This window comes from Podarcis melisellensis, assembly GCF_964234715.1.
Source record: "Podarcis melisellensis genome assembly, chromosome: 4".
In the NCBI taxonomy this organism is placed as follows: Eukaryota; Metazoa; Chordata; class Lepidosauria; order Squamata; family Lacertidae; genus Podarcis; species Podarcis melisellensis.
The window spans coordinates 6,998,373-7,016,303 of record NC_138531.1 but is presented as its reverse complement, the minus strand read 5'-3'; the positions used below and the strand labels follow the sequence as shown (position 1 = coordinate 7,016,303).

The following is a 17,931-nucleotide window of genomic DNA, read 5'->3' as shown; positions in this document are numbered from 1 at the left end:
AGCAAGACTAGAGAGGGCATTCCACAAAGTGAGAACCACCACCAAGAAGGCCCTGTCATGCCAACCGGGCAACCTATACAGGACCAACCCTGCTACTTATAGGGTCTAAGATGGTAGATACTGGGAATGGTGCTCTTTCAGGTATTTTTGCAGGCCATTTTAGAGGGAGGTTATAAAAATTATAAGATTATATATGCAGAGTATGTCAATGCCAAGTACTGTTTGTAGAATCCACAGCCAAAATCCACATCACCTTTCCTGAAAACATTCTCCCCCTGTAAAAATAGGGATTGATATTCTCCTGCTTTCTCGATGGTGGTCATAACTTTCCCCCAAAATTTCAAGATAGAATTTCTGCTTGCTTCAGAGCCCTTTGCCAGGAACTGCAGCTAGTGGGGAGTTCCAGAGAGCGCCCTTGTGCCACTTCCTACTGGCCAGACTTCCCAGAATGCCTTGGGAGTGATGTGTTTTTCTCAGCAAGCTAGTAATCTGAAGGTTTTCTGTGTACAGTCAGCTACCCTAAATGCCTTTTGATTTCTGACCGGTGTGTGTGAAGAGGAAATTAATTAAACTGAAAGTGAGAAGTCGAGCCATTGGGTAATCAGGGGCTCTCGAACAGAACTGCGAGGCCTCCCTATGCATCTGGCTCTGTGCGCACTACTATGACATTTAGCATCTTATTATCTATATAGAAAAGTGCATGGCATTTTGCAGAGTGCAAGAGGACAGGTTTCTTGCTGCAAGGAGTTTACTGTCTATGATCTGACATAGCAACACAGAAGAATGCAGGAAAGTGGAGGCAAAGGATAAAATGGGGGGGAATATGAATTATTACAGTGACCTATACAGTACTTAGATGTATGTAGAGTAGGGCATGAGGCCTAGAAGGTTGTGCACAGGCTGCTTTTGAGGAGGCAGTTCAGGGACTAAGGCACAGCAAAGGTGAAGTCTTTTGAACCTCCAGTCAGTGTTCTTGTTCCAACAACCTTTTTGAAACCTAGTGAATCTCAAAAATTAGGAAATGCTCAAATGATATAACTATAAAGTTCACCTCACAATGGCCACCACAGTCCATTCCAAACCCACACCTCAAATAAATTCCAAATCCTGTGAGTCTGACTTTAGAACAGATTTCCTATTAATTTCAGTGGGTGCTTCCATTGGTTGGGATGAAGGTGGGCATTTCACAACCATATACCCTGTGCTTTTTGCCCCAATTTCACCTTTTCATTATTACTGTCTGCAACACATCCATGGTTACATCTACATGCTAGTAAAACGTATGACTTGTGCATGAAGAATGGTTGCACTCGGTGCTTTTTTTCTAAAAAGATGTTTAGGGGTACTCTCATTTTGACTCAAGAAAAGCACCATTTTATAGTTCAAATTGGGAAAAATAAATACAGTAAATGGACAAAAGTACAAAGATTCACAAAATGTTTAGGGGTCTGCGTCCCCCCAGGGAAAAAAAGCACTGCTTGCGCTTATTCTCTGTTAGAGATCTCCAGCCCTATCCATTACGGAATCACAGTTTTCAGGGTCACTTGCAAATAATAAAGTCTTAATAGGCATTTGCTATCCCTGGAGAAGTCTGGGAACTGCAGTTCTATAGATGATGGGGCTAATGATTTCTGACAAAGAATTCACCGGCTCCTTTATCAAACTATGGGTTCTTGGATACTTTTGATAAGTTCAGAGGCAATAAGTGAAACTGGCATAAAAGTATTGCCTCCATATTCTACTTTTAAAAATATTTAAGCTTCTTTGCCTGAATGCATGAAGCAACCTGGTGTATTTCAATGTGGCAACGCAAGTTGGAATTTTGTGGGTATGAATTTGTTTCACTAGAAAACATTTGCAAAACCTCCTCCACTTCCAAGTCCACCATCCTTCCCTCAACAGCCTTGGCAGCCAACAAAAATTGTATTGTGGAGCCAAATGCAGTAAAGTGCTCAAGAATAGTGAGCTGGGAAATGAGAGCTGAAAGAGGAGAACTGTGGTGCAGCAATTGGTTTGATTTGGTGAATAAATTGCTATTTTCAGATTCAATTTGTATCAATAGGCAAAGCTCTGTACACCTTCAGATTCTGTCACACTCAGTATCCACAACCCTGATGCAGCCAGTCTTAAACAATCTTCCTATTATTGACAATAATTATAACTGCAAAAAGTTATTTTTAAAATCTTATGGTATTTCTTTGCTCCAATAGTAGAAGTAGTAGTAGTAGTAACAAAAACCACTTAAAATAGTAGGGAAAGATTTTTGTTTTGTTTTATTTTGCCTGCTTGCTTCTGGGAAAGAACTGCAAACATTTACTAATTCAGAGAATGCTACAGCTGTTCACTATTGGCTATTTTTGAAAGAGTCCAGAGCCTGCTGCTCATGCACCAAAAGGACTTAAGCTTTATTAAACATGACTGGAAGCTGGAACTACAGAATGCTCTTTTCCCAGAACGTTGAAAATTATACTCTGCTAATTTAGAACATATGATGTAACAGTGCAGGAGGGAAACAGGTTGGATGTGTGATTATGTCAGTGCATAATTAAAGCTCATGCTTATTTTGGGAACCTATGCTGTTTGTCAGGGTGAATAGTGTTGGCCTTCCAGGTAAGCCCTCTGCCACACTTTCTGCAGATGTTGCAGGGTTTGTTTTGCAGAGAGTTGTGGTGTGTGTGTGTGTGTGTGTGTTTGCAGCCTTTGTGTTATTCGTAGCATGGAAGAAAATTGGCGCCCACAGATCTAGTTGGCAGTTGAAGCACATGCTGCAGTGATATGGCCAGGAGGAGACACTGCTGGGACTTGTTGGAGGGCATCTCGGCAGCCCATTGTGCTTCCACTTTTGTGAACTTTCTAACACTGATATTGTAGATACAAAGATGTGTTCACAAAGGCTTGGAGCAAATGCATTTCAAAGCGCTGCTCTGAGATCTTGTTGTGTTGTGTCAAGCAGAGATTAGCATCTTCTGTGTAGGCTCATTCCTTGTTAGTGAGACCCTGATAGCAAGAGATGTTCCTCGAACCAGCCAAAGATACTCAATGATTTTCACATGGTTGGTGGCGGCAAGGTGGGGTGCTCCCCACATGCCAGGGTAGGGGATGGAGAGAGACAGCTGGAAGTTGCATTACAGCAAGTGAAAGTCTGAAATCCAAACTGATGTAATGTAAAAATAAGGCCCACAGCAATGGCAGCTTGCTTGTCAGGAGAACTGTGAGCGTGCTTTCACAGCTGAACCATCAGACAAGCATACCAGCTAATCCAGCGCTGGTTCAGATGTTTCAGTCTTGGCATCCCAGCTCCTTCTCTCCCTACTGCTTCCCCATGGGCAAAGTTAGCAAAGTGCCCTCCCACTGTTGTCCTGGAGCAGGAGTGAGGCAAACTCCTCCCAAATCAAGCACCTGCCGATGTGGTCCGCCATTAACTTATCCCAGCCCGAGGTGGAGGAGGCGGTGATGTGAGCAAAGGCAAAGCTGACAGGTTGATCCACCATTATTTATTTGTCTGACAGCTCGGTTGTGAAGGCAGGCTCTCAGGGTGACTGGGAAATGTCTTTTAAGGCCTCTTTTTGTGCCGTGTCTGTTTTCAGCCTGCGTTTTGCAGTTGGGTTTCAGGATGTTCAGAGAGCCATAATATTGCGTGGTTTGGAGCAGACAGTGTTCCCTTTGGGAAACCGATGCTGCTTCAAAGAGTAGCACTGTCTGCTCTTCCATAATCGATAGAACAGAAATGCCTTAAGCCTCAGATAGTTACTCATCTGAAAGAACCTGACCATGTAGTGTAGGACTGGTGCCAGGTTTAGCATGGCCCAGTGGAGAGGGTGGCAGACACAGAGCTGGTGAAGCCTGCTTCCTGGTGGTGAAATTGAAAGCAGCACCGCCTTCCCTTGAGGAAGTGCTATCCCTGCTTGATAGCACTTGCCATTTTAATCTCCCAATGCCTTTGGGGTCCCGGAAAAGCATGGAACCATCTGGAGTGTTGCTCTATCAGGACCCCAGATACAGTATAAGTAAATTAAAATGGCGTGTTCCAGCAACACCACTTGCCAGCTATACCACCTCGAGGTAGCAAGTATTGAGGCATGCCTGCCTCATGGTAAGAGATTTATCTCCTGCCTTAGCTGCCTTTCTTTGCTGGAGAACTTCAGCATTTGGGGGCAGGGGTTGAGAGAAGCTTCATTGATTTGTTGGCTTAGTCTGTGATGGCATTTGGTTCTGGACCTGATTCCCCTTGCCTTCAGGCTTGTCACTGGAATCTGCCATTATCTTCTGGAATTCCTGGCAGAAGAAAAGTCATTGCTGGGGTGCTAGTAAAAGAGGTGATAGCAGCCGCAGAAGTGCCTGATATTTTTATACTAATTCCAACTCTTATTGATCCAGTGTATTAATTGCCTTTTAAAATAAAAAAAAATCAATTCTCAATGAGACTTAGGAAACAGCCAAACCCTAATAACGACATGGAACCTTAAACATCGGAACAGTAAAATGCCAAAGTCTAGCGTCTGAGCCACATACAAAAATGAAGGTTCACATTGACCAGTAGCTGGGAATTACTGAAAGAAAGGGTTTTTCATCTGCTGGTGAAAGGAAGCCAAATATTGATCTGTGGTGGGTTTTCCAGGGCCAAAGGTGCTGCTACCTTTGCGGAGGTTCTGGGTCATGTATCTTCTGGCTGGGGAGGGGAGAGGAGGTTGCTGCCCATTCTGCCTCTTAGCTTCTCTGGAGTTTTCATTGGCCTCATAAACCCTAAGGTGGAATTGGATAGGCCGGGTTCATTGCCACTCTAGTCACTTTGAGGAAAGCTTGGTTAATTGTATGGTGACATATTATCCATAGCTGTCAAGTGTCCTTTATTTGAAGGGACAGTCCCTTATTCCAGCGCCATGTCCCGCTGCTGTCCCTTATTGATAGATGTCCCTTAAATGTCCCTTAAATGATGTCCCTTAAATTTCAAAGGAAGCAGCTCCTCTCCCTCCCTCCCTGCCGGCCAGAGAGGAGGGAGGCTCCAACTGTGTTGCTTGGCTGTGTTGCTCACCCAATAAGAAGTCTAAGAACGACTAGGGGGTGGAGCTTGCATGCCTTGTGTGTGGCTAGTTAATACAAGCTGAGGAGGTTTATGAATGCTGGACGCCATTTTGTTGCATGTGCTGTTGCAAACTTTGCAGTGCAAAGCCAGGCCTCGTGGTGCATGTGATTCAGATTCTATTCAGTTGAACCTCTGGTTACAAAGTTGGTTGGGCAGTGTTCTCGAAGCTATCAGCATGAGTTTGACCAGACTGCAGGAGGACAGGAAGACTGGAGTGCCTGGAACAGGTGAGGCTGCAGGTCCCTTATTTTGGCTGCTGGTCCCTTATTTTCAAGGCTGCTGGTCCCTTATTTTCAAATCTGTAAGTTGACAGCTATGCATATTATCCCACATTTTGCATCTGCTGGCCGATGGCCACCACCACACATCTGGCAGTGTTAGGTGGCTTCTGGACCTATGCCCCCAAATCTGGTGCTAATGGTGCCACGGCGCTGGGCATGGTATTCCATAAGGTGGGCCTCTCTACAAACAACAACAGCAACAATAATGTTCTCTACCGAGTGGCCCCATCAATCTCACCTCTGTCAAATGGGGGGGGAAATGGAGAAAGGCAGCATCACAATATTTGTTTGTTTGTTTGTTTGTTTTTAAAATGTTTGTTGCCTTTCTTTTTAGGGACACTGAAAGTGATTTAAAACAGATATACAGTGGTACCTCAGTTTAAGAACAGTCCTGTTTAAGAACGATTCAGTTTACAAACTCCACAAAACTGGAAGTAGTGTCCCAGTTTGCGAACTTTACCTAGGTCTGAGAACAGAATCTGAACGGTGGAAGGGCACCGGTAGCGTGAGGCCTCATTAGGGAGAGTGCACCTTGGTTTAAGAACGGACTTCCGGAATGGATTAAGTTCATAAACCGAGGTACCACTGTAACAATAAAAACAAACATGTAAAACTAACAGCAACAAAGACATAAAACAGCAGAATTAAACACTTGTCCCCACCCCCCCAAAAAATAAGTATGTGTGATTCCATTGACAATTAAGGAAACAAAGTTGCACTACAGATTGCACTCTTTAAGACTGACGACAATTTTTTTGTTTTGCTGCCTATCTTGGTTTCTAAACATGGCACATTGCTTGAAATATCCTGGATAAGTTTCTTTCTATCATCCTCTGGATTCAATGTGCTTTTATAGAAATCTATCACCATTTTACCCATTGAAATTGGTAGAACAATTGAATCTCTTTATGTTGTTGGTGGTGTTACGTATTTTATTAATAAAGGTAATGGTTGCTTAATTTCACATCTTGACCGACTCACCCCCTGCTTGCTCTGCAAAGGGTTTTTCATGTGCCCCTTACTGTAAGTTGCTGAAGAAAGAAAGTATCATAGTGGCTTCTAATGAAGATCTTTTTCTGTAGGGCTCCTACAAAGCCATTTTTCACCTTCTCACCCCTTGCTTTTTCCTGTAAGACCTATTGCAGTCGTTAAGAGTCGTTAACAGGCTCATCACAGCTATCTGCCAATCACCCATTCCCACCACCCTTCTGAGTAATACCCCTCCACACCTTCTCACTATATAGAAGGGTCTGGTAACTTCTGTTTCAGTGTATCTGAAGAAGTGTGCATGCACACGAAAGCTCATACCAAGAACTAACTTAGTTGGTCTTTAAGGTGCTACTGGAAGGAATTTTTTTTGTTTTGACTATGGCAGACCAACACGGCTACCTATCTGTAGGGCTCCTGTTGCTGTTCCTTAAAGAGCTATTTTGCAACAATAAGCAGCTGATGCAGTTCCATGCAGGAAGAAACTTCACCTGCTTTTTTTTTTTTTAAAAAAAAATCACATCTAAGTCAGGATTATGCCAAGTAACGAGTAATTGTATTTCAAGCGGGAGGCAGTCCACAGTCCATGCTTGGTCCTCCCCACATTTTTATATAGAAAAATATCTTTGTATACCACTATATCATAAAAAACATCAAAGCCATTTGCAGCAATAAAAACATAAATGCATACAGTAAAAGCATAAAAAATTAAAAAGTACTAAAAGTACTAAAAAGCAAAAAGTTAAAAACAAACATCCATTGAGGAAGAATGTTATGAAAGAAAGGGACTTAGGGACATGAACAGAACATTTTCCCTTTACCATTCCTGAGCCACAGCTAAGATCCCAGGAACGGTTTAGCGACAGAACCTGTCGCTTTATAAACTGAACTTTCATCCTGTCAACCTTCATCCTAATCAAGCCTTTCTGACCTACAACCTATTATTCCAATATTTATATTGGAGCCTTGTTTATTTCCTGTGGAGCCGTATCTCAGAAGGTTGATCTTTCTAGATTCAGATTTTAGTGCGTTCAACAATTATACAGGTGTAGGGTGGGTCAGACCTCCTCACTTTGCCAAGTACAGGTCATCAACTTTATATGATGAAACACCAGTGGATAGATAAACCTCCTATTTTGCCAATTGCCTTAAAACTATGTTTTATATCATATATATATTTGAAGTCTTGCATGCTCTTGGTTTGCATACTTTGTGCAATTCCTTGCATATTTCTCACCACTGCTTCCAAGTCACAGCATATTGTGAATCTGAGTTGTGCAAATGTGAATGGACAGACTTGAATCTTTGGGATTTTTTTTCCTCATCTCTTGTCAGTATTTTTCATGAATGCCTAGCTATCCCTCTGAGAGGAAACAGAACTTGCAGGGGTGGAGAGCAGCTGTTCGAAATGCTGTAATGTAGGAGGAAAGTGCATGCACTGTGTGTTTAAGAGGATGGACAAATGTGTGATTCAAAGACATTTTAAAATGCTTCTCATACACTATCTCAGTAAACCTTAAAACAACCTATAAGTTCTGTCACTGCTATATGTGTTCTCCATATTGAAGATGGGAATCATGATTTGAGACTGAGAAATACTGGTTTGCCTGTGGCCACCTGGTGAGCTTGTGAATCAAGTTCCTCTCAGAACACACATAGTATAGTGTAATATTGTAGAGCGTGATATATACTATGCTATGCAGACAATGCATGTGAAGCAATCCGGGAAGTTTGAGAAGCAGCGCTGTATAAGTGCAAGGTGTTAGTCCTGTCTTGATTCAGGAGAAGACTAAAGCAGCAATCCAACCTGCTGTGCAGGGGAGATCAAAACATCTCCACCTGCCTCCACCCACCACACTGAAAGAGCAGGTGAACACAAGTACCAGCACAGGGTTCCCACAGTGGAAGCCCACATAAAGCCCCCAAGTGGTGCATTGCAGGGGACAAGCTGAGCTGGCCTAGAACCACTGGAAACTGAGTCAGTCCCACTGTCATCGCTTGATCACACAGAGCACGATTCTGCCTCTCTCCTGGTTTGGTTTGTGTGGCTGTGGATTTGGTGATGACACTTCCACACTGACACAATCACACTTCTCCCTGTAGGGTAAGGATGAGAACCTGCAATGTTTTGTACATAAAGGGAATATTTTAATATGTTTAAAAATAACAAAAACAAAACAACAAAACTACTATTGCACTTTTTCATAAAGCACTGAAGGTTGTGTTAGGTGTGGTGCTATGCAATAATGAACAAGCATATATTCTGCTTACAAAGTCTGCTATGTGCAACAGCAAGGAAGTGTGACTTTTTGGGTGGTAAACTTTCGATTCTGAAAATCTCTTCTGAAAATGTCGAGCAGCTTGTCACTTTTGGAATTCTAACTCTGACTCCATCTGTTACAGTCAATTGTGCCTTTTAATGAGAATCAATGAAGTTTGGGAACTCCACTGGCAAGTGTTTAGTTTTTCTTTTTCTTTAACGTTTTGAACCGTCTCCAGTAAGTGCAAAATCAGGGCGCTTATGGAGAAGCAAAACGGGTGAGCAAAGTCAGATGGTAGGGAGGGCGGAGCATTAAGTAGGGATTGTGGGCAGGAAATGAGAATGGCTGATTTGGAGAAAGATGGTCTGAATGGGGGAATATTCTCCCCATTGATCTTTCTGCTCATCTGTGCTTTGTGCCCTTTGATGAAAACTAAGGGCTTCATCATTTGTTGGCATTCACCTGTCTTGGGAGACAATGGAAGAGTGTGCCTTCGGGGGTGAAGTCAAACCATTGGAGATTTACAGCACCTGCTGTGGCTGTAGAGACCAATAGGGGAGAGGCATGTTGCAACTGTAGCAGATGAAAGTATCTGGTTGTGCTGCTGCAGGTTCACCATGGCCTTTTTTCTCTGTGTGCCCCTCCTAGCACTCATCACTCCTATGGTCACTGCTGTAGATGCATGACCTGACTGCCTGTCTCCAGGTGCTGCAGTTGTTTGCAAGGGATTCCCAACTGGTGGGGTTAATGTTGCCAGCCTTCATAGCATGTGTGCAGACATCTTGATTGTAACACAGAGTTGGTCTGCCAACAGGCCTGGTTCCTGAAGCTAGCTACCCATAGAGTACATCCTTGGGGATCCTGCCATCTTCCATTGTATGGGCATGACCAAATCAGCATGGACATCTCCCTTCTCCATTCCATCCCTCTCCCAGATCAGACTAGCTGGACCAAAGGCATGAAACTTCTACCTGATCTTGCAGAAGGTGTGCATGTCAACCTATTTCTAAGGTGCATGTGTATGCGATGGATTCAAGAGGACTCACAGTTGACTTTTGTTTACTCACATTGCAATTAAAGAAAGTGTGATTATATATAGGACAGCAATATTAAGCCAGAAGTTGAAAATACTGTGACTGGGCTCACAATCACCCAAACTATACCAAGGTAGGTTCTGTCAAGCCAGAAGGGTAGCTTGGCTATCTGTCAAAATCATGATAAATGGCAAAGAGAATCACACTGCACCTGAGACACAAATTTGTTGTGAAACAGTTATCTGTGAACATCCTCTGTCACAAAGAGAATGTCGGCTTGTTTGCCAGCATTCTTTATTTATAATGAATTGCAAACTTCCATGCATAGGAACATGGTGCAAAGATGAAAATGGGACGTTGTGGTTACAGTATGCTACACTATACTGTTAATATTTCTCCAGACTGGCTAGAGCCACCTAGGTAATATTTCATCAAGCATTATTTTCCCCTTCATTCAACTCTGATGTGCTTACCCTTTGCTTTGGAGCTATAAAAGTATGTGCAGAGGTGAAAAGGGTTTTCACTGAAATGTCACCTTCAGTAAAATATGCAGGCATGTTTGCATGTTGGTGTGTAGTGGGGAGGGAGTAGGTTCAGTGCCGCTGAATGTAACATGTGAAAATGTCATATAATTAAATGAATTAGTGCCATTTCACTTCATAAAAGTCCTCAATACGTATGTATTTTTAAAAGCCTCTCTGAAAGAAGAAAGCAAAATGATGTGTGGTTGTGTTTCAACCTGTGCATGGACGGACACACATACACACGGATTTCTGATGGCCAGACACTTTGGGGAGTTTGCCTTTTCTGATGTATGTGTTTCATTAGCTTTTTCAATGCTTGGAGTTTTGTTTTTTTCCCTTCTCCCCAGCAGTTTTGTAGAGCCTTTAGAAGTTGTGTTAGTTAATTTATCCTTCCTAGTATGCTAAGGGGAATCCTTAAGGTAATAAATAGAGGCATAAAGCTCTTCAGGCTATGAGGCACATGGTAGGAAGCATGAAAATGAAATGTGGAAAGACAAACCCTAAGGTAAAGATGCTGGTAGTTTACACCCAGCAAGGGGATTATTTTTTCTTCCTTATAAAGTCAGCACTTATGATCAAATCAGCGGACTGCTGATCTATGTGAGGCCTGGTTCCTTGAGAGCAACTCTCCTGCAAAATTAAGTAAGGAAGAGCCAATAAGAATCACTGTTGCTTACCCCTTCTTATTCTGTAGCAGGAGCTTAAAGGCTAATATGCAGGACAGGGCAGGCATTAGAGGTTGGAGGAGACTATAGCCACTGAAATGAATGGATGGTCCTACTACTACATCTGGTCTCTCTAATTTTGTTTAATACTGTAATGCTCTTAATGCAAAAACCAAAACACCTTACATCCTTTAATTTTTTACAGAATTTCCAGTGAAAACCTATTTTATGGAAAATGAGCTGAACAACGTAAATGGCTAAATGTTTGCCAAAATAACCTTGTACATATATCTCTGCAGAAAACTTGCAAAGTCAGAACATTGTAGAGGCAAAGCTTCATGGTCAGCATGACCCAAAATTGGGCCCCAGCTCTAAGCACTCTTGGGGTGGTGTAAAGTATCTATCAGTCTCTCCTTTCTCGTGGCAAAGGACTGAATTGACAAGGACCATTTATCTGTTCTTTTACTCCCCTCCTTCAAAAGCCAAACCCTGGCTGTTTGGTTTAAGAAATCATTATTTTTCAGGGGGGGGGGGTATGGTGAAATGGGAGGGATGATTCCTAGAAAGATATCTTCTGAGGCGCTTTTTTGAATTGTGAGATCTGAAGCTACAACTTCCACTTTAGAGTAACCACAAAATGGTAGGACCGAATGCTAAACTGTGATTAATCTTAACTCTGGTTTGAAGGTGACTTCTTTCCACTAACAAAAGATAAGACTAGCTGGAGTTTGTCTAGGTTCAGATATCATGACAACTGATATGGAAGTGAATCTTCCAGATTTGTGTGGATGCAGCCAGTGTTCTTAAGACTGGAATACCAGGTTAGTTGTCCATATGCCTTAGTGGCTGGGGAAACCCAGTCAGATGGGCAGGGTATGAATTATTATACACAAACACACAACATAGCTGCGTACCAAACTTATTGTGCTCCGAGCCCCAAAACCCATCCCTCATGGAAATAAAGTGGAGACAGAATTTAGTTTAAATGTTAATGGGCAAATTTTGGCCACAACTTTATTAAATACACAAATGTGACTGGTATTGGCTTAGGCATTGGTATCAAACTATATCTGGCTTCTGCACCACCCTGCGGGAAGCCTGGAAGGGTAAACAACCAGCAGGGGGAGCTCCATCAGTGTATATTGACTGGTGCTCACCCCTGGGGTTCCCGGGAGTCCTGGCATGGCCCTAGACCCTCTCCGGGCTTCGGACGAGATCCAGACCCCCGGATTCCTTTAATGGAATACCCTATTCATTGGAGGGGCAGGTGATGGCCGCACCTCCCCTTCCCACATTCCCCTAAACCAATGCCTAACCGCCAAACCTTACAAAGTTGTGACAATTGCTAAGAGGTAGGCAAAAACCAAGTGGCCATAGCCAATCTGCCACATTGGGAAAAATTCCTACCCAGCCCCCATTCCAAAACAGGTGACCAACCAAAGTCCAAAGCAAGGCCAAACACGACCTAATTAACGGGTGGGTGTGAAGTGCGAAGCAAAAGGAGGTCCCTATGTCACGCCACGCTGCCAAATAAATACCCCCAACCTTGCCACGCTGCCGATTGGCTAAAGGCCATTGGCATAACTGTGGCACCACCGGCTTGGAGTGGGGCAAGCCCTGCCCATAAGCCGGTTAGGGAAGAGTTCCAGGGCCAAGCACAACATGGACCCTCTGTTAGGAGGATCCAACTTGCTAAAATAAAAACTTGGAAGAGATCTAAATGGAAGGCTGTTTGGATGTTTCCTTCACATTATTTTCCCTTACTCAAGATAATTTCTGCAACTTCATTTGCAGGCCACATGCTAGTGTTGATCTTTAAAGCTCTAGGTGGCTTGGGCCATCTGCTTTGCCTTCACAGGTTAGACAGGTGGTTATTCAGCCCTAGCACCTCGGATCTGAACCTCCTTCCCTATAATTTTGGTGCTGCTGGAGCCTCTGTAACAACATTAGATTCCACTTAACTATAAAATCTGTAGGCATTTTGTTTTGTTTTGCAGCTTCAGAAACATTGTTATCTTTCTTGGGTATTGTGGAAAAGAGTAGAATATAATTTTGTGAAGTATTTTGAAAAAAAGAAAGATGAGGTGTGCTGGGGGGATTGGTTTTAATCCTATTTGGTGCCACAAGTTTCACTTTAGCATGCTTTAATTGTTGTTGTTATTTTATTTTATTTTAAATTCTTCTTAGCACAATACAACAATAAAAATATTCATTTTGTTGGCAAATTTTGAAATATTGTAACCTGCCCTAGGCAGTTAGAATATACATTTATATAAACAAGAATATATGACATATGATAGACCTGCACAATTTGTGGTACACCAAATCAAAAGCAGCCAACAAGTCTTGCAATGTGGAACGCTGCATGCTGTAAATCCCCCGGTCTACTGTTTTAGGCAGGCATGAAAAGCTGGAAGTTTCTTCAGCCCCTGAAGTTCTGCCATGCATGGCTGGTGGACTGAGTTTTATGTGGTAGGTCATACATTGTGCAGCCCTGACATATGATACCGATATAGTCAATTATGCAGCTAGGGAAAAATGGGGAATCTAAATTTAGGTTGTAAATGTCCTGAAGTCCCCCAGGTCTGCTTATCTCTTTGGTCTCTCTCTCTCTTTCTGTCTTTCTCTCTCTCTTTCTCTCAAGTGCTCCCCACCCTCTCCCTGAGAGAATCAATGCCTGCTTCACCAGCTCTGACTACCGGGAGGCAACATCCAATGTGGTACACAGCACTGCTTCCTCTGAAGACGTTTCTTCCTTCCTTCTCTGCTGAGAAGGGTGCGGGCATCCAAGAAGATGTCTTGGGATGCAGAGCCAAAGACTATACACAGAAATTCTGCACGTTTCCTCTCTTTGAATTGGTCTTCTTTGTTGCGAAGAACTTGAACATATTGAAAGAGATGGGACCCCACTTCTTGGTAGCCAGGCCTAAAGGCCCGTCCAAAATTTTTAGATGGAAAATGAAGACCAAAACAAACATTTCTTTGGCTGGCATCTGAAAGAGGCATAAAAAAATCCCGATCTTACTACCCAAGACACATTTCTCAAGAGCCTAATGGCTTTGCACATTTAGGTATACTCCTAATACTCCTTCCTTTAAAAGACAAGGTTATGGAGTAGTTGGCATCTGTTTGCTGATGATGTTCTATACTCTCTTTAGACAGGGATACCCCATCCCCAATAATATATAAACATTTGTGCTGATGAATGCACGTTTTCTGTCTTTAAAATATTGGGAAATGCATATATTTGTACTGCAATGCCAATTTTGAAAGTTTTAAAATAGTCTTCCATGAGTGCTTCACAATACAGATCACATCAGTTTTATTGGTGGTAAATAAAATAAAGGCAAATACCTTTCCTCACTCGATGGAAAAGATCTGATATTACTTGATCAATATTAATCACCTTGCTTTATATTCACTTTTTGGAGGCACATAAAAACAGCAGTAGACATCCTCTATATATACGCCAGAATGTATTAGAATAGGGACACAATCCAGTTCTTTAATGTGGAGGTTTAATATTGCAAATGTACACCAGAGCACTGGTCCCCATGCTAAAATAAATCATGGGAGAAAGAACACTCTCTCCCCCCCGCCCCGTCCGCAGGAGAGGACGTTTCCCAGCACTTGCTAGTCTGGTCCTGCAGAGCTGGGAGCAAAGAGTGAAAAAGTTGCCCTGACTGGCATGTTATGTCCATCCTTTATTCTGCCATCTTAGGGCTGTGGGTGAGTGCATTACTTCAGCCCCCTTCTGTTCTAAGTGCCAGTTCATGGGATCCAGGATGGGGTGTTGAATAGCAGGAAATACACTCCCTGTCACCACAGGCTTTCTGTGGCCAGACCCTCCTGCATGTGTTCAGTGGCACAACTAGTCTGGGGTGGCAGTAGGTTTTGCACATGATTAGGCTCTCACACAGAATTGGGCAGAAACACTTTTCCTCCTTCTGAAGCTTGTCCCCTGTGCATGTACTCAGGGAGCTGGATATTGCTCCAAGCCCTTAGGTAGCCTTAGATTAGTTTGTTCTGTAAGAGACCAAAAGCATTTCACTGTTTGGTTCAAATTGTTCAGCACAAAATAGATTCCAAATATCTACTTGCAATAAAGAGCAAAGCAGTGGGTTATCAGCAGGCACTTGTCAAGTGATCAAATTCATTTAAAAATATTTCTGTTTGAATTGTAATAACTAGTCCATGCACCTGGGAAAAAGAAAATAATTCATAGTCAGCCAAATGACAGCTTAATCTCGCAACCACTTTTCACTTGGGACGCCACCCAAGAATCAATGGTAAAACTTTGCCTGGAGTTGTTGCAGGCTTGGACTGAAAATTGGTATATACCTGTGGCTTGATTAGATCTTGTGAGAAATATTTGTAATAAAGTGGCACGGAGTATGAATATACTTTATGTAGTGCATTTTTCTGAGGGGGGGGGAGTAATCACATAGTATTTATCAGCATTTCTAGAAAGCTGTCAACCATTAAGTGGTGCTTGTAACCCCCTTTTTAAAAATGTAAATCCACTGTGGTGTAATATATCAAAGAAATAAAAGCTAGAAAGTTGTCTGAGGCTGATTCTCATTCATGGAATAAATCCACATTTTTATACCACAAAATAAAGAAATTGGTGCATTTTTCTCTTCTCCATTGTGCAATGAGCATTCATCAGAACCGACATGTCATGTCAAAGATTTATTGGAGTCTCTCAGGCATGTTTAGGTAGTTCTTCCTTGCACTCAGGAACAGCGACCCCTCTATCTGCCTACCTGGCAGTTTAGCAACATATGAAAACCTGTAACTCTGATTTGTGCATCTATTAGCCTGTGGTTATTATTGAGACAATGTATGTGAAGTGGTTAGAAACACACAAAAAGCACTTTTATAAAGGAATCCTTCCCTAACTATAATTGGTGCTGCTGAATTGTATAGACAGCTTCCCCAGGCCTTTTTTTTTAAGCTGGCCAGTGAAATAGACTGGCCAGTAGGCTCAGGGCAGATGATACAACAGGCAGTTAATTTATGGAATTCACAATACATGGTTTAGATGGCTTTAAAGATAGGGATGGGATGAGAATTAGAGCAAGGGTGGTCCACTAGGCAAGCACTCTTTTACCTGAATTGTGAGCAGAACTGGGTGGGAGGTGAGGAGTGCAGAGCCTTGAGGGCATATCTTGAGCAGGTCTCTGCTTGGATTCTATTTGCCTTTTTAAAATGTCAACACTTTCCCAAAGGAAGCAGGAAGAAGTAGCAGCCACCCAGTAGAATGCTCCAATGAAGGCAGAAGGGCTCCTTGCCTTGCAGAAAGTAATTCACCGAGCTGGATTGCAAACTTCATGATTCCTTGGCAGAAGATATACCATTTCTGACCAGAAAGATGGTCTGCTGGGGTAGACCTCTCTACCAGTCCATCCTTCATTCCCTCCTTCCATGGCTTTCTGTTTCTTTTCACTCTGGAGAGCAGGATGAGTAGCAGCTGAAGGATGGCCGATGCTTTCTGCATCAAGTTGAACGCTCAGAGAGCATTCTAAGGACTTTCTCATGATAAGCCCTTATCATGCTCTTCAGGATGAGCTTAAGGTGGCCCATTTCTATTTAAAAATATTGGACAGACTCAAGGAGGATAGTTCTCTTGACTGCTATTAGGGATGACAATGAAATGGTATGTCCAAGTACTAGCTGGTGGGAACAACAGACAACGTGTGGGGGCTGCTGCATTAGCCTTCCTTGTAAGATTCCCAGGAGCACATGGCAAGTCACTGTGCTGGCAGCAGAACAAGATGCAACTTTCATCCAGTCCAGTTTTGAGCATCCTAAATGGCTGCAACCCAACATCACATAGGAAAACTCTTAATGTCTTTAGTCAGTCTTTGGATTACATAACCACTTTAAACTAAAAATGTTTGTGAAGTTCCTTCCTAAATACATTGCCCAGTTTATTCTCCATGGACCACACACCACAACCCTTAAGTCAGGCTGACTTATGGTGGTTTGCTGAAAGCCAGCAACTAAACCAAGATCTCCTGGCTTCAGATCCAACTTTCTATTTGGTTCTCATTCACAGAACACCTCTCATACATACTAGGTTATGCCAGCTTTGGTAATCAAAATTACTAATGTTTCCAATTGTTACTAAGTGTCTTTTTCCTGCTAAGTTTAGAGAAGCTCAGGAATGGACTCATTTCACAATAAAATAAACAACAAGAAACATAACACAAAGTTATGTTAGCATTGAGTAGCCTTATACTGAATTATGTGGCACCCCAGTATGGCTTCTGGAGTGGTTCTGTATGCTCATCAAAGAACACTTTCTTCATATGGGTCACACAACCCACTGAAATAAAATACCACAAATTACAACTGTATGAGGAATCTAGCTCTGAGCAAACAAAGTTGATGCAAATGTTACCTTAAAAACCAGAGATAATGCAAACATGACTATGAGTACACATTCCTAGAGAGAATATTTACTTGTCCTATCCACACTCTCTTGGTTTTCCTTAGTGCATGAGGATAAAAATAAGATTTGCTTGAAATTTTCCTTCAGTCTGATGAACAGTTTAGGACTGACTGTGTGAGGCCTGTCTGGAATAATCTGAAAATTGCATCACAACATTTACCTTGCAGTCTTTCAGATTTTCATTTTTAAGAGCAACCCATAGATTTATACTGTGTCTAGGCAAATTTTAAATGAACCTCTAATACTGGCCTCATGTTCTGTGTACATCTGATGTCACAAAAGAACCTTTTGGAAACATGATCTGCAAAGTGCTTAGTCATGAATCTTATCTGAAGCAAAAAAAGAGCACATTTAATTATGCAATTTTGTAGCTGTGAAATAAACTCCCCTATTTGAGGGAAAGTGGCTATATTATAATTGCTATAAATGGATAACACAATTTCCTCTGTTGTTTCTTTGGGATGGAATGTTGTTTGTCAAATATGCCAGGGAGCCGTGGGTTATTTTCCAATTAAAATTGCTCTTCGGTCTGGCTGTGATAGCATATGGTTGTGTTAAAAAAAGAAGAAAAAGAGTCAATTTAAATCCATTTAAAATTATTAATTTTAAATAAAATTGGTGTATATATGTGCCAATGTG

At 42.2% G+C, this 17,931-nt stretch overlaps 1 protein-coding gene across 9 annotated transcripts in view; it reads left to right on the top strand.

Annotated features, from left to right (window-relative positions):
- PCDH9 (protocadherin 9) overlaps positions 1–17,931 on the top strand; it is a 747,296-nt gene that overhangs the window by 198,301 nt on the left and 531,064 nt on the right. Inside the window, exon 3 of one of the 9 annotated variants that reach the window (XM_081907287.1) lies at positions 13,480–15,399. The exons of the other annotated variants lie outside the window; for them this stretch is intronic. Within the exon in view, the coding sequence (XP_081763413.1) occupies positions 13,480–13,500 (21 nt within the window). The 3' untranslated portion in view covers positions 13,501–15,399. Of the gene's footprint in view, positions 1–13,479; positions 15,400–17,931 lie in introns of those variants that run through there. 9 annotated transcript variants of the gene reach the window in all.